Below are 17275 nucleotides of genomic sequence, written 5' to 3'. Positions count from 1 at the left end.
TATTTTAAAGATAAACTTTAATTGGAAAGAAAAACATTTATGGAAAAAGCAATTTGACCAGTTACTTTCTGCATCTGTCTTTCTGTCACTCAAGTATTTATGTTTGAACAAAAGCTTTCTCTTTTACAAACCTAGGTTCTCCTTCTGAGTGTTCCCACAGCACAGGAACATAGGAGTATAGTTGATCAGAGTCCAGAGTCCTATTTCTGACAGTCACCAGCACCAGTTAACTCAGAGGAAGGTGCAAGAATCCCATAGAAGGCAGATGTGGGATAAGGGTGAAATTAGAAACTTCTACATGTTACATAGTCCCTACTATTAACCATAGTTTTGACAACTATCTAATTTAATAGAGTAATGGTCTGAATTTTTTTATGAGCACCTTCCAAATGGTATTTCATAGACCATCTGACAAACTCAGTTGCTTAACTGCTACAATAAATTAAAGGCACTTAAAGATGTAAAACCTGCAACTGGGATTTTGACATCATAAAAACAAAAGAACATCTTAAAAAAGAAGTGATCCAATCCTAAAATAATTGTTTTCCAAGCTAATCATAAGATGAGAGATTCATAGACTGAGTCTTTGTACCCTTATTTCAGGAGAGCAAGCCCTCCCAGACCATTAATTAAAACAGTTTAAAAAAAATAAAAAAAGATGAAAAAATAAAATAATTAACCCCCTCCACAAAATATGTATGCCTTTCTTTTGGATTTAAAATCAACATTTAAATAACTACCATATTTTACAATATATGGGAATGTTAACTAAATAAAGCATCAAAAACTGGGTAACTGCCCCAATTGGAGGTAATTTTTCAGGGAACGCTTATCTTTTCATGACACAATATTAGTTTAGGTCAGATGCCGTGTTGATACAAGTTAAATGTAGGAATGTGCATTTCCAGTTTATGTTTATAGGGAGAGAGGCCCAAAGATGTAGTGCAAAATACTTTACCATGTATGGGGAAAAAGAAAAAAGGAAACATATTTGATTCTAGTGGGAGACTACAGAAAGATGGAGAAATGCCCAAATACAGAAATGCTCAGCTTGTGAAAAGATCTGGGGGAGAAGTGCTTAGAAACAAATGCAAACCAATACTGAATTTCTCCTGTTGCTCAAAAGAGTTTCTCACCCTAGGAACAATCTAGGGATGGCTCCATCTGCTGGTTAAAATAAATACAATTTAAAATTGCTATCAAGTAAAAATACTTCCTTTGATTTAAAAAAAAAAAAAAAAAAAAAAAACACATTTCCAAAGGATTTAGGCAGCGTACTACATTATCAGGAACTATTTTATACTGTTAACCTCGATCCTGCAAAGACTTATGCAAGTGCTTCACTTTCTACACTGAATGGATACATTTAAATTAATGAGACTACTCACAGTGCATAAAGTTAAGCATGGTCAAAATTAATGGCTCTACTACATGTGTGTAATTTGCTGCAGGATGAGGGCTAGTGAATATTCATGAGGCACATATGTACACAAACAACAAATGCAATATAGATTGTAACAAACTAAACTAACTAAACTTGACAAGGAAGAAGTAAGAAAATTCAGGCTCAGACAATGAAATGTAAAATATACCATTGAAAATAATACCGGTACCTCTGCTTCTTCTAGCTCTATAAAACTTTCATTGATGCCTGTTGGTGTCAGATGCAGTCTGAGACTGATGCTTGAATTATTTTCCATAGAAATCTAATAATGCTTACTTGTGTTTGGTCATCTTTTGATCATAGCAAAAATGGCTCAAGAATCTAGCATAGAATAAATGCATAACTGCATGCTCCTTTCCCCCAATGTACAAATCCACAGGCATCCAGTAGTCGGTCAAGGCTTTATTAAAAGGCCTAAAACACACAGTAACAGAAAGCATTAAGTACAAAGCAAAAAGAAAGTACAGCTTTACTGAAACAGCTCCAATAAGACTTGACTGGAAATGGCAGTTCATTGTGAGCTGCATGTGTAGCTTAAATGACATTATATTAATTTTGCTATTGGCTTAATTCCTTATTTTTAAAAAGCAAAGTTTGACTTGATTAAATTATAAAAATTGATGTGAGAATTTTTAAAAGCTATAGAAAAATAGATCCACTAGAATATAATTTACATGTAATATCTTTAGATGTGTGACTATGACTTCACATATCACCTAAAAACTACAAAAATGCTGTGGAAATATTTGCCTGATTTCTATGGAACTTTCATAAATGTGTTCTAGTTTTGTGTTTCAAATTGATATTTTGGGGGGAAATATATACAAAATGCATATATATGGCTGTATATTACTCTAAAAAATGTATAACAAACTAATTTTTAAAATATTGGAATAATTTCATGTATTTATTTTAAATTGAAGGTTTGTGTTGCCACCATTAGAGGGCAGCATGACATTTATTATAGTGTTAAAAACATATTCTGAATATTCATTTGGGGGCATTGTAAACAAACTTCAAAGATACTGTTTTGGTTTACAACTGATGTTTCACACCACTTCAAGTAACTATGCCTCTTGAAGGCATGGTTTATAACCCCACTCTTTAGCAAATGTACCAGTTTCATTATCTCACCTTGTATCAGAACTGTGATTTATTTTTATTGTGTTACATATTAGTTATGATTCCTTAATTAGAGATAAGCCTTAGTAAAACCCTGGGTCAGGACTTCACAGGTCCATAATGTAACTAGTCACAAACCCAAATCTGACCACTGTTGTACATAAAGTTTCAAAATACAGATCTGAGCTTTTCCTAAATTCAGAGTGCCCAGATTTGGTGTTCGGAATTTAACTAATAAAAACAAGAGCTCATCTATATGCAATTTAACTAAGGCCTTATCTATACTACAGACGTGTTGGTTGTACAGATATATCAGCACAGCCCCCTAGGGAAGATGCAGCAGATGCTGACAGAAGATTTTCTGTTGACATAGTAACACCACCTCTCTGAATGACATTAGCTCTGCTGTCAGAAACACTTTTCGCTCGGCACAGCTGCATCTACACCAGGGTTTTTGTCACAGCATAGCTACACAGCTAGGTTGGTATGGTTTTTTCACAAGTCTGATTGACATAGCTATGCTGATAAAACTTTGCAGCGTAGACCTGGTCTAAAGGTATGATTTTTAACTGAATTAGTTAAATCTGTGAAAAATTGTGTGTGAACACTCTTATTTCAGTATAAATCACGCTTATTTGGGTTTAATTTAAGCTCATTAAGAACAAATTTAAGCTGAAGAGAAATGAGAGTGTCCACACAGGGGACCCTAAACTAAACCAGTACAATTTCATGTGTAGTCAAGGCCTTAGTTTGAGCTATGAACCTTGTTCCAAACCCAGAATGTTCTTTTGGGCCCAGTTCTACTTAAAATATATTATTTCTATAATTTAATTCATTTTATAATTAAATTAATTTATTCAAAGATGTTATTTAATGATATATAAACATGCACCCGAACTGTGCTCAAGGCACAACACCCCCTGTAAGAGAAAGACAACTAGGACCAACAAACGGATCCCTCTCCATATTCCCCAAATCTTTGTAACCAAAACTCTTCCCTCAACTCCTTTTCCTCCCTCCCCAAGAGAAACAAGTGGATGTTTTAGTATCTCATGTCAGATAAAAAGCAAATAACCAAAACAAACATATAAATGGCTTTAATGATTCAGTTTGTCTTAAAAAACAAGACCCACTGACCAGGATCAATTTTTTTTTTTAAAAGTAGACAACAGTGTTCAACAAAATGTGTTTCCCGCCTATCCCATGGAGTTCGAATTCTAAATCAGAAACTTTGGCAGTTAAAACAAGAGAGATCCCACCCACCTGGTTTGCCTATCATAGGATCACCACATACTACAATTCTCTGGAACACTGAAGCCATTTTACAGGACACTTTTCATATAGCTGTGTGAAGACTTAGCAACCCAAACAGTGACACTTCTTTTCTAACTTATGGCTATCCTTTTGCCTACAGAATAGCTCATAAAATATTCAAGAGACAGTAATTATTGGCTAGCTGTCCAGCAACTGCAGAGAGCAATTTAATCTGGATAGTGTACAGAAAATACCTTTTGGACTGTGTCAGCCTTTGTATAGACTGCTAAAATGATGGCTTTGCCCAGAACCTCCAGGGCACAATCAGCTTGCTAACACCAATACAAGATGGAGAAAGTAAACAGCTAAATAACTTTGTCCATCTCCCACACTGCCCTATTTTATAGTCACTAATATACAGCATATTTAGTGTTTCTTTTTGTGATACTATATTTAACTGAAGTAATAACATAGCAGTTGGCCACTATGATGATACTTTATTTTAGCACTGGACCTAAATTAGCATGACTCGGGCTAGCATAGATTGGTGGTTTTCTTAATTTTGGTCTCTGGGGGAAATTGCTTGATTTCTCACTTTTTCCTTGTCTATCAGCTCTTGCCAGCTGAATGAATTGCTGTCAGTCCCAGAAGAAACCAGTTACAATGTGCCACCGTCTGAGAATGCAGGTAAGCACACCAATGACAACAAAGAGAAAAATAAAGGCTTTGTCTACATTACAGAAATTACACTGACTGTCTCCTCCTTATTTGATGGAAAAACACTTTCTGTCCACACACAAGAGACTTGATCTATTGCTGGAGAGGCAGGAATCAGCTCAATTTACCAAAGATTTACAGGGGTAAGAGCTGTGGATCACTGGCTGAGGATGCAGTCTTGGATCTTTCATGTCCCATTAGGCAACGACAGTCTTATTCCATAGTTCAGAGCAGTCCCAAGGCTACTCTAACTTGCACCCCAGGCCAATAATCATGTGGAGTATCAGGCACTCAGAATGGGTTCCCAGACAGCCTCCCATCCTGCTGCGCTCAGCAGATTGTAGAGCTACCAGAATGTCTGGCTGCTTGTTTTTTTCTTTTCTTTCTACTTCTGCTATGTAAAACAGGTTCAGGTTATGTGACACTCGTATGACCATGTGCGTACTTGCATGCTACCTGGATGACTTACCTGTCAGAGTTATGAGGGTCAGTGTACCTCAGGTAATACCAAGATGAATCAACAAATGTGTCCATAGTGTCTGTTTCCCTCTTTGAAGGTCCTTTGCACCTGGGGAACAGAAAAATTCTCAGGACTCAGCATATACTGATTTTTTTAACTTTTTGAAGAAATAAAACAAATGTTATGGAAGTTCAAGGGAGAGGAAAAAGTATTTTGCCATTAAATAGAAGAATAGAATGGTACTCACAAAACCAGCACATTCTTCTGGTACTATAAATCATTAGATAAATCATTTTATGACCCCTTCCAGTAGAAAGAGTAGGGCAGGCTGCATTTTCATTGGTTCTGGTTTTATAAAATGGTCGATTGTTCCTGATTTGTTGGGATTCCACTTATTCCCAGGAAAAACACATTTAGTTTAATTCCAGTTTTCACTGAGAAGGCTCAAGTCTTGCCCAAGTCATTGCAATACCATTTTAACATATGATTACTGCCAGAACAAATCAATATTTGCTAGGTATTATATTGAAGGTACAGACGAAAACAGATTCAAAATGAGAAGTTAAAAGCTGGAATAGTTTTTCCTTCCCCCTTGAATAAAAATAATTTGCTTATGGAAAAAAACAGCAGGAAGAAACTAGTTTGCATTTACTGCAACTGCTCAGTATTTAAGAATGTATCTGCCAAAACAATGATAACTTTATAATACAAATGAAATTTTGCAATCTGCTGCAAACCTTTGTGTGCTATATATAACACAAAGAATGCCAACTGGCTGTTTAACACTTACAAAATTGTAACTTTAATCTGTCAGTGTGCTTGGAAGCTTCAGGTAGTACAGCACATCTGCCTACCAGCTTGATAGCATAAGCCACAGAGAGCACATTAAACAAGCTTTTCAGTGGCAACATCGGCTTCATATTCACTGCTGGGTGTGGTGTGTCTATAAAGCCTTATGTGGCTTGGATCCTGACCTCTTTAGACACAACCCCTCCTTCTGCATATTTGCTGCAGTAGTTCAGGTCAACTGAGGCAGGTGAGATAAATGTACATGTACTTAGTTGCAAATATTAGAGGACTGATGTTTGAGTATGATTGGTAGGAAGCCTTTCCTTTCCTTTCTCAGATGACTTAAACCAAGTTTCCTGATCTTAAATGCATGGTGCAAATCAAGGGGTTGGACTTCTCTGGTGGAGTCAGGTTAACAGCCCACAATTTTTCCTTGGTAGCTGCTCTCTCAATGCTCCAGAATCCAAACTTCCATTAAAAAAAGGTCTCTAGCCTTCACAGCTGTGAAAATAACCTTAAAAATGTGAATGAAATGTGAGTTGATATAGTCACGTCTGTCTGAGTTTGCAAACAGTCTGAAACATTCATTTCAACAAGATGCTAACTCTAAAGCCTAATGATAATTCAGTGTCAACATTCTTAACTGAGCAAAGCAAACAAGACAGCAGAGAGGCAATCATATGAATATCTGCATAATTTACACCAAGTGTTGCCTCATTCTGGTGAAATGAACAGGTGAGCTTGGGTTGCAGGCAGAGTTTAAGGGAATACCATCACATATTTTCTCCCTAATAAGATATCTGTGAAAGACCCATCTTTTTAAAAAAGCTTTTACTTGTAGCTGGATAACTGCAGTGGAGGCATCCTGAATCTAGTTGACTTTTTTGTTTAAAGAGTCAATTATATTAAATACTGTACATGTTACCAGAGACTAGGATAATGTCTATTGCAAAATAAACAAATACTGTATTATTCTAAAACAGAATTGTCTCAGCCAATCAGCTGCTAGGATACTTTACATAACATTTATGCAATTCCCTGCACCCTAGTTGGCTATGGCTTAGGGACACAACTCCATGCTCTGGCTGTCCCTAAACCTCTGATGGCCAGAAGCTGGGGCTGGATGACAGGGGACGGATCACTTGATAAGTTGCCCTGTTCATTCCTCTGAAGCATGTGGCACCAGCCACGGTCAGAAGACAGGATACTGGCCTAGATAGACCACTGGTTTGCCCCAGTATGACCACTCTTATGTTTTTAACATACTGACAGCATGCAAGCCACTATACTCTGGCTACTGGTACCCTACAGCTAGCCCAGCATACGACAGGCATTTGCACAGTCACTGAATAATTCTTAACTACTTTTTATTCATTATGCGCATCTTTCTACTCATGACTGGTTACAGCTTCAGAACTCCATATCTGTATGACCACAAACATAGCCACCTCAGCTTCCCATCTCTACTCATCCTGTTATCTGCCCTAATCCCAGCTATTAAATACTGTGTGTAGCTGGAGTGACGTACAGTACTTTGGAAGAAGTCAGAACTACAGTGTTCCCTCTTCACAAGAAAAGCATTTAAACATTTTATAGCAGTAGGAAGCCTGGAGTGCAGACAACAAAGATTTCAGTAAGAGTCAAAGATTTCAGATTAGAGGACACTGCTGAGGGCATTACTTAATATTAGAATTCATTTAATCAGACTGCCTTGCAATATGCATATTCCTTAACATGTTACTGTGCATTGTTTAAAAAAGCCTACCTGAAATAACATTTTCTTTGCAGAAATATGCAGGTGTGTGTCTTTCCCTTACTTAAAATGTATACTGTCAACCAAAGTCAAACGTATTTCCTGTGAGCCACAGAACTGCTCTGTTGACCTAAGCCATCTAATTACAAATGAGAATCACACTAATACTCTAACCTTCAAAAGTAACAGATTTACAGTTTCTGTGTTATAAAGAGTGAGAGCATTAAGGTCACTTTATGTCTCTGGTTCTCCTGCATGGCAGCCTGACAATCTGCCTGACTCACTGGGCCAGCTCTGCTGTCAGCAGGGTTTCACTATATTCTTGGAAAGGAAAAGGTTTCTCTCAAGGATTCCTGGGGTTTTATTCCCTCCCCCTGCAGAAGCTGAGCACAAAATCCAATGTAACGCAGCACCCAGCCAGCTCTAGAGACTGGACATCTTGTTTTCTCTAATGAATCTGTACCTTTCTAAATCTGAATCCACACTGCTTCTTAAAGAGCTGGAAACCAAACAACAATCAAAATCTGCATACTCTTATTAAATCCTTCAACCTGAATTATTTGCTGCCATGTAAAGCGTACTAGGGATTCTACTGCGGTAGCACCACGTTCTCTTTGTTTTTGGACTTGTTAATAAAATTATCAAGATGTTAGTTTCCTTATCAAAAGTAAATGAAATCACTCAATATACCCTACAACCTTTCTTTAACTCTGCTGTTGGAAGCCAAAGAAAAATCTTGCAATAGAATAAGTAAGCAGTACTGTAAAGATCTGGAGGAACATTGAGCTTTCCCTCCACTAGGTATTTATCAAGAAGAAGAGCATGTATTAAGAAATAGTGAGAGGCCATATTATGGCAAGAAGAATTATAGCAAGTGGACAGTATATAATATTTGCTCACCTTGGACATGAACAGTTCATCCATTGTGGGACAGTTTCTAGAAGGGAGGCTCCTTTTCCTGTAAAGGTTGTTATATTGGGCAACTCCACAGGTAAATCCTCATAAGGCACAGGGACTGTGCCACAGGTCTGGCAGTGGATTATGGGAATAGGTGTTCCCCAGTACCGCTGTCGAGATATTAACCAGTCTCTTAACTTGTCACTTGTTCGGTCTCCACCTACTCCTTTATTTCTGGCCTGCTGGGTTAGGGCTTTTAAAGCTTCCTGCCTAGTCATGCCTGTGAACTGATTAAAAAAAAATCAAAAGACAGACTGATATAATGCTAATATCGACCATGCTGTAGTAGCCCCATTATGTTATTTTTCATATGCATTGTACACAGACCCAAAACTCAATCTCTGACGGGACAGGGGTTCCAAGGACTTTTGAAGTCCCCCATTTTTCTTCTCCTTTTACACCCCTCCATCCTCCAGCTTCCCACATGTCAGTCACAAACCTTCTGGTCAAGAGGATTAAATAAGCCTCCCTTCAAAGCCTATCAATATCACTCCCTTGATGGGCTGAATGGGTTTAGCACACCTGGCCTCTGCTGGCCACATATCTGCAGTTACTGTGCATTCTCCTTACTCAAGGCATCCAGTATTTTAGTACTCCAAGGCAGACATTGTAAGAGTATGGGTGGTAAATCAGATCTCCCCCCACATATTCATTCTGGGTGACTGCATCCTTCTTTTCCTTTTATATTTTAAACAGTCAATATCCCTCCCAAATTATGACAGACACAAAACTCATCTCCTGTTGAACGACAATTTCACCTCTCCTCAGACTAATACCTGCAGACTCACAAGAACTCCTCAATGTTAATTTAGGGTTACATCTTTACACAGCCATGAAGCTATCAAATGGCCCTTAACATTTCCAGTGAATACAATCAAGGGGACTAATATGCTAAGAGTTAGCCTGAAAGAAGAACAAATGTGTAAATGAAGGACAGGAATAAACATCAAGCCATTTTCATGATGTAATTCATTATTCCTTCTCTATTATACCATTTTTCTTCGTTCAGATATGTAAAGTTTTGAAGACCATGTCTCAAAAACAAAATGTTTGGCATTTTCCAGGTAGTACGTTTTAGTTTGCATTATCATTGTGCTTTACGAAAGAAACTCAGTATAAGTGCACCAACCTCTCCGGAGTTGACTAGTGTCTCCAAACCATCTGGTAGTGTTTTAATGACTTCAGGGAAAGAGAGACCCAGGTTCTGAGCTACAGTAGCATCTTCTGGATTAGTACTAGGAATTCCTAGCCTCGGAAAGAGAAAAAAAAATCAGTCCCATAACTGGCTAACATGGCTGCTCCTTATCAATTTTTTGGGGAAAATATTTTCATTTCATAGCACTTATTAACTTCTTTCCAATGGTTTTAAAAATACATTGGTAGGGGAAGTAGAAGTGGGTGGCAACCTAGGCAGCAGTGACCATGAGATGGTCGAGTTCAGGATCCTCACAAAAGAAAGAAAGGAGAACAGCAGGATACGGACCATGGACTTCAGAAAAGCTGACTTTGACTCCCTTAGGGAGCTGATGGGCAGGTTCCCCTGGGAGGCTAATATGAGCGGGAAAGGAATCCAAGAGAACTGGCTGTTTTTTAAAGAAACCTTATTGAGGGCACAGGAACAAACCATCCCGATGTGTAGAAAGAATAGCAAATATGGTAGGCATCCAGCTTGGCTTAACAAAGAAGTCTTTGGTGAACTTAAACACAAAAAAGAAGCTTACAAGAAGTGGAAGCTTGGTCACATGACTAGGGAGGATTATAAAAATACTGCTCGAACGTGCAGGAATGAAATCAGGAAGGCCAAAGCACAATTAGAGCTGCAGCTAGCAAGGGACATGAAGGGGAACAAGAAGGGTTTCTACAGGTATGTTACCAACAAGAGAAAGAGTAGGGAAAGTGTGGGCCCCTTACAGAATGGGGGAGGCAACCTAGTGACAGAGGATGTGAAGAAAGCTGAGGTACTCAATGCCTTTTTTGCCTCTGTCTTCACAGACAAGGTCAGCTCCCAGGTTACTGCACTGGGCAGCACAGAATGGGAAGGAGATGAACATCCCGCAGTGCTGAAGGAACAGGTCCAAGACTATTTAGAAAGATTGGACATACACAAGTCCATGGGGCCAGATGCAATGCACCCGAGGGTGCTCAGGGAGTTGGCTGATGTGATTTCAGAGCCATTGGCTATTATCTTTGAAAGCTGTGGCAATTGGGGGAGGTCCCTGATGACTGGAAAAAATCAAATACAGTGCCCATCTTTAAGAAAGGGAGGAAAAAGGATCCAGGGAACTACAGACCGGTTAGCCTTACCTCAATCCCTGGAAAAATCATGGAGCAGGTCCTCAAGAAATCCATTTTAAGGCACTTGGAAGAGAGGAAGGTGATCAGGAACAGTCAACATGGATTCACAAAGGGAAAGTCATGCCTGACCAACCTGATTGCTTTCTATGAATAGGTGACTGGCTCTGTGGATATGGGGAAAGCAGTGGACGTGATATACTTGACTTTAGGAAAGCTTTTGATATGGTCTCTCACAGTATTCTTATCAGCAAATTAAAAAAGTATGGGTTGGATGAATGGACTATAAAATGGATCGAGAACTGGCTAGAGCATAGGGCTCAACGAGTAGTGATCAGTGGCTCTATGTCTAGCTGGCAGCCGGTTACAAGTGGAGTGCCTCAGGGGTCGGTTTTGTTCAACATCTTCATTAATGATCTGGAAGATGGGGTAGATTGCACCCTCAGCAAGTTTGCAGATGACACTAAGATGGGGGGAGTGGTAGATATCCTGGAAGGTAGGGATAGGATACAGAAGGACCTAAACAAACTGGAGGATTGGGCCAAAAGAAATCTGATGAGGTTCAACAAGGACAAGTGCAGAGTCCTGCACTTAGGACGGAAGAATCCGATGCACAGCTACAGACTGGGGACCGACAAGCTAGGCAGCAGTTCTGCAGAAAAGGACCTCGGGGTAACAGTGGATAAGAAGCTGGATATGAGTCAGCAGTGTGCCCTGGTTGCCAAGAAGGCTAATAGCATACTGGACTGCATTAGTAGGAGCATTGCCAGCAGATCACGCGAAGTGATTATTCCCCTCTATGCGGCATTGGTGAGGCTGCATTTGGAGTATTGTGTCCAGTTTTGAGTCCCCCACTACAAAAAGGATGTGGAGAAGTTGGAGAGAGTCCAGCGGAGGGCAACAAAAATGATTAGGGAGCTGGAGCACAAGACTTATGAGGAGAGGCTGAGGGAACTAGGCTTGTTTAGCCTCCAGAAGAGAAGAATGAGGGGGATTTGATAGCAGCCTTTAACTACCTGAAAGGGGGTTCCAGGGAGGATGGAGCTAGGCTGTTCTCAGTGGTGGCAGACGACAGAACAAGGAGCGATGGTCTCAAGTTGCAGGGGGGGAGGTCTAGGTTGGACATTAAGAAAATGTTTTTCACTAGGAGGGTAGTGAAGCACTGGAATGGGTTACCTAAGGAGGTGGTGGAATCTTCATCTTTAGAGGTTTTTAAGATGCGGCTTGACAAAACCCTCACTGGGATTATTTAGCTGAGGTTAGTCCTGCTTTGAGCAGGGGGTTGGACTAGATGACCTCCTGAGGTCCCTTCCAACTCTATGATTCTATGATAAATTAAAGCTGCCAAATTTTTGCAAAATTTATAAAAACAAGCTTGTGAAATTTCAGTGACCACAGTTATAAACAAACATTCTCCTGCAGTGTTCGCAACCCAAAAATCATTATACTTGTGCTAGCTCAGGAGAACCTGAAAGCCAATGCCTCTGAAACGCACTAAAAATAAAACTGAAATTGACTAATCTGTTATCATTTACCAAATTGAGAGTAATGCAAGAGCTAAGCAAACAGCACAAATAAATAGTAAATTCATTTAAAAATATATTTTTATTTTAATATGCAAAGGTGTTATTAAAAACAAAGATGGCAAGGATTTTTTTTAAATGACTTAACTTGACAAGTCCCTTTAGCATTACTGCCCCCGCTTTTTAAAAATCTCGTCCTTTACTATCACAAAGTCATCTCCAGTAATTCCAATTCAGAGTAATGTCAATCTTCCACTAAGAATTAAGCTAGAGAGCGCATTTCTTACCACTGCTAGAATAAGCCATTCATCAGTCAGAATATTTAAGGCCACTGATGACACCTTCTCCCACTGTGCTTTATTACTTGGGACATTCACACATTTTGAATAAAAGTCTTTTCTAACCCACACAAAATTCTTTGTATTGCTGCAACTTACCAATATCAAAAAGTGATGTATTATTTTAAAATAATCCTGGTTCACATTGTTACAGCCTGACAGCTGCAATCTGTTCAATAGCTGCTGTGTCTCACCTAAGAGGACTGCATTCTGGTGGTTAGTTAAGAAATCCCCATGTGTATTATACATATTTATATTCAAATATTATTGACATATTCTACAACATTTCTATATTAGTTTGTTCTCATTTTGGGGATCATTTGTTCTGCTTTTTAAATAAGCCTGCATTATAGGCTGGTCTCCAACAACCAGAAAAGCTGTTACTGACTAACCTAAATGTCAAGTTTGCTCTATTCCTTCCTGTTCCTGGAAACAACTGCTATTACAGATCTAGAGGCTCTCAAAAAAAATCATCACTGACCACCTTAAAATTAACACAATACAAACTTGCATTCAAAAGACAGTTTAACATACACCCTAACTCAGCCATTGAATTGCCCATTATGTTAAATACTTCAATTGTGTTGATATACGGAAATACATAAGCAGATAACTAATGTACTACAAAAGAACAAACAAAAAAGAAAGAAAACCAAAATGTGGAATCACTATGTAATTTCCACAGCAGAAGCTCCCCCTTGCCATGCTTAAACCCCTATTAAAACACTGTATATCAGTATCTTAATAAGTCAGAGAACCCCCTGCAATCCACAACATGTGGTTTTACCATATGCTGTACAAACAGAGGAAAGCAGCTCACACATTTTAGTCTGTGACGATACCACTGTCCTTAATCAAAACTCAACAGTTGGCATCCAGCATTTCCTGGGAAGATCTGGGAGGTATACAGCAAACATAAAACTAAAGTACATGCCAGTGAACAAAATAAAAGCTTGACATGAAAAGTAATATTAGGCAATCTTAATTATTTCACCTCTCCTATTCCAGAAACAGTTTTGATATACTTTGGCTCCCAAAAATACAATGGAGTATTAGTTATGTACTCCTTGGAGATTAAAATGGAAATATGTGACAAAAATATTGAACAGAACTGCATTATTTCAAGTATGACACATATTTGTCATATTAATACTGATGGTATACCACACCCAAACTAATAAAGATGCAGTAAAATGTCCTTTCAATACTTATACACATTTTTTTAAATTAAAATTTTTTATTGAGTTTAGTGCTTATCAAAGGTTCCAGTTTAACAGTTTGGAAATTGACTTCCTGTATCTAAAGAAAATTTAAAGATAACCTATTCATTCAAAATTTATCTTTAAAGCAATTTGTGTGTACAAAGCAAGTCAATACATACAAAAACTTTTACTCACGGGGGGATTCTGCACCACTGCGTGCATGCAGAATTCATGTCCCCCACAGATTTCTTTGTTTCCTTGCAGAAAAATGACTTTCTGATGGGGAAGCACAGGGCAGCTGCAAGAGCGGTCACCCCCCCCCAGCGTGGACACATTGTTTTGGGTGCCTGGAGCAGCTGGTGGAGAGGTAAATCACTGGGGGAGGGGGAGCTGAGCTGGGCTGGGGACCTGGCTCCTACCCTTTAAGGGCTCAGCTGTTAGTCCTGGCTGGGTTGGGGAGGCTGAGACTTACTCTTCCCTGGAAAGGAGCAGCGGGGGCTGGCACAGACCCACCGCAAGAAACCTCCCCTGGCTGCAGGAAGCTGTGCATTTGCCCCCCACTCCCCAACTCCCACCCCCATCACTCCTCAGCCATGGGGGGAGGGGTCACGGTATGGGGAGCTGCTCCGCCATATACTCAACTCCTGTGCATCCAGACCCTCCCACCGAGCTTCACTCCCTGCACCCAGAACCCCCCCAAGCCTCACTCCCTTCATCTGGAACCCCCTGCACCCAGACCACCCCACCGAGCCCCATCCCCCCTGCATCTGGACCCCCACCCCTGCACCCAGACTACCCCCTGCTCTGCCCCCCACACTTGAACTCCCACCCTGATGAGCTCCATCCCCCCACACCTGGACCACCCTGATGAGCCTCCCACCCCCGGATCCCCACTCCACCAAGCCCCACTCCCCCATCCCCCGGACTTTTATGCCAAGCCCCTCCCACACATACTCCTGAGCCCCAACCACCATCACCATCACTCAGCAGAGTTCCATTTACCTGCACTCAGAACCCCCCAACGACCTCTGGGCATCCAGATCCCCTCCGCACACAGAACCCCACTGGGCTGCCCGCACCCAGACTGCCCCACACTGAACCCCCTCAGCCCACATCTGGATCTCCCCCCCCCAGTAAGCCCCTCCAAACTTGGATCTTGCTGGGCTGAACCTGCCCACCCACACCTGGTGCACCCGCTGCAGAGGGGCAGGCCCCGGGGTGTTTCTGGGGCAGGCCCGGCCCTTGTACTGTGTCAGCATCGGGTGCTGCCTCACCACCAAGTCTGTGTCCAGGGGGTGGGGGGTAGGAGGGCTGTAGGGTGATCTCCCACCTCCGTGCAGCCAGTGGCCTGTGCTCCTCACTGCCATGTTGGAGCCTCCACATTTATTTATTACCAAATAAAATTTGCAGAATTTTAAAATACTGTGTGCAGAATTTTTATTTTTTTGGCGAAGAATTTTAAAATTTTGGGCGCAGAATTCCTTTAAGAGTAACAAACAAGTATGTGCAAAAAAATGTCAACGTGCAAATTTGGAGATTCTTGAAAATCTGTCCTTCTCCTAATAAAACAGCCCAGTTTATTTAACATTTTGAAAAGGATGAATACCTTCAAAAGTTACAGGGATTTGCAAACCTGGCTGGCTTTGTAAAGGTTGAGATGGATAAGCAGTAAAAGAAAGCACTGATTGTGAGTGGGAAAGACAGGGAAAACACAGAAGAAAGACAATACATGGAATCTTTTAAGATTTTAAAAAACTTTTTAGATTAAGAAGAGTTAGTTTATTTATTTTTTTTTAAATCTCTAAGAAATTAAAGAGATCCAACACACGTTTTATTTTGTTCCCTTCTATCTTCCTTCACACTTGTTCATGCACATCTTCCAAACAGGTATTAAATTTTTACAAATCGGTAAAACTATCTAAAAAAATTTTTTTGAAGGAAAATAAGACGAATCAGATGAAGGTAAAAACAACCTAAAAAGATTTCTCACCTTAACAGTTCACATCACTCACAAACTTTCTACTGATGCTAAACTGGGCATAATAATATGGTCTATTATATGATTGGGCTAACGAGTTCCTACCCATGCTGTGAAACTCATAATATCACGGCTAGTCACATCACTTGATTTAGTCAATCCATTTTTTCTAATAACTATTAAAATTCAGCATCTTATGAGAACATAACAAACTTAAAAATTGGTTTAAGAAGAACCCACTGAGAGGACCTCTGTATTTTATTATTGATTTTTTGTTCAATCAGACCTCTGAAGTGGCCTTGTTTTCCAGAAAGCTGCACATGTTGGCAGAAAAGTGTTACTCTGCACCCCTCATGCTAATATTCCACTTTTGCCACCTAGCCTCGTCCTGCCTGTGGGGTAGCATACAGAGGCCAATCCTCCTCAGGACATAAAAGCAGCAAGGTGGAAAGAAAGAAGCAGAAGAGAGACTAGGAGACCCAGCAAGTCTCCTGAGAGCCCTGGCGATGGTACACTCAGTTTCCCAGTTTTGAGATCACTGACCATTATCAGCTGAACACAATTGTTGTACATCATGTATTATTTTACTGATATCAAAACAAATATAACTAGATAAAGCCGGATTTGGAGGTTTGGTAAATTTATTGAAGTAATTAATTTTTTAAAAGTTATCTTGTTCAGGGATTCTATTGTATATATGGATAGCAAAAAAAAAAATACTGCTATGAGTTTGAGTCTTTTGAAAATGTTTTTATACCTCAAACATTGATGTGGTTCTCTTTTGGATTATGATGGTGTGTGAGAGAGAGAGATACTCAAATACACATGCATTGTATTATAATCTTTAATAAGAGAAATCATAGAGCTCTTCAAGCGTAGAGTCTCATTAAAGGCAACTTTTAATTTTATTAATTTTTTATAATATTTTTCTCTTTCATTACAATCTATTATTCTGTTACTTCATATTCATCCCTGTAACAAATTCTGCATAGCTCTCTTTTCTTTCCTTTTCCCTTAATTAAGAAGAATATAGCCTCTAAAGGTCCTAGGACAGCCATTACCTTCAAAGATTTATAGCAGCAGTTCTTATGCTCTAACATGAAAAAACACACTGTTGCTTTTGTATTTTAACTGTCACTTACCTATTTTAGTATCAAGATAGTTCTCAAAATCTGATTTTGCAGAGATGACTATAGGAACCTCCTGTTTGGTAAGTAAATTAACTGCTTTCACTGAAGTAAGACTGTCTGCAAATACATGTAAAGATCACAATAATTAAAATATGACACTAACAGCGCTAAGAATCTCACTTATTAACATGAAAATCCCTGTGCTTGGCATCCTAATCTCTTATGAAGTAACCCATTGAATCAAAGTTCTTATGTGTTTAAAGGGACAAGCTTGATTTAGAATCTAATCCATTTCAAAATATGATTTTAGAGCTGT

General features: G+C 39.5%; 1 protein-coding gene across 3 annotated transcripts in view; it reads right to left on the bottom strand.

Annotated features, from left to right (window-relative positions):
* The window catches only part of LARS2 (leucyl-tRNA synthetase 2, mitochondrial), a 118552-nt gene that overhangs the window by 34205 nt on the left and 67072 nt on the right, over positions 1-17275 (bottom strand). For all 3 annotated transcript variants that reach the window (XM_067561728.1, XM_067561729.1, XM_067561730.1), the window contains 5 exons: positions 16972-17076; positions 9626-9741; positions 8440-8723; positions 5007-5105; positions 1721-1858 (listed from right to left, as the gene is read on the bottom strand). In XM_067561728.1, coding sequence (XP_067417829.1) covers positions 1721-1858; positions 5007-5105; positions 8440-8723; positions 9626-9741; positions 16972-17076 — 742 coding nt within the window. The remainder of the gene's footprint in view (positions 1-1720; positions 1859-5006; positions 5106-8439; positions 8724-9625; positions 9742-16971; positions 17077-17275) is intronic.

The sequence above is a fragment of the Emydura macquarii genome, unplaced genomic scaffold (genome assembly GCF_026122565.2).
Source record: "Emydura macquarii macquarii isolate MOO-44397 ecotype Brisbane River unplaced genomic scaffold, CSIRO-AGI_Emac_v2 contig_2422, whole genome shotgun sequence".
In the NCBI taxonomy this organism is placed as follows: domain Eukaryota; kingdom Metazoa; phylum Chordata; order Testudines; family Chelidae; genus Emydura; species Emydura macquarii.
Note: the sequence above shows the minus strand (reverse complement) of the source record. Positions and strands in the feature narration are given on the sequence as shown.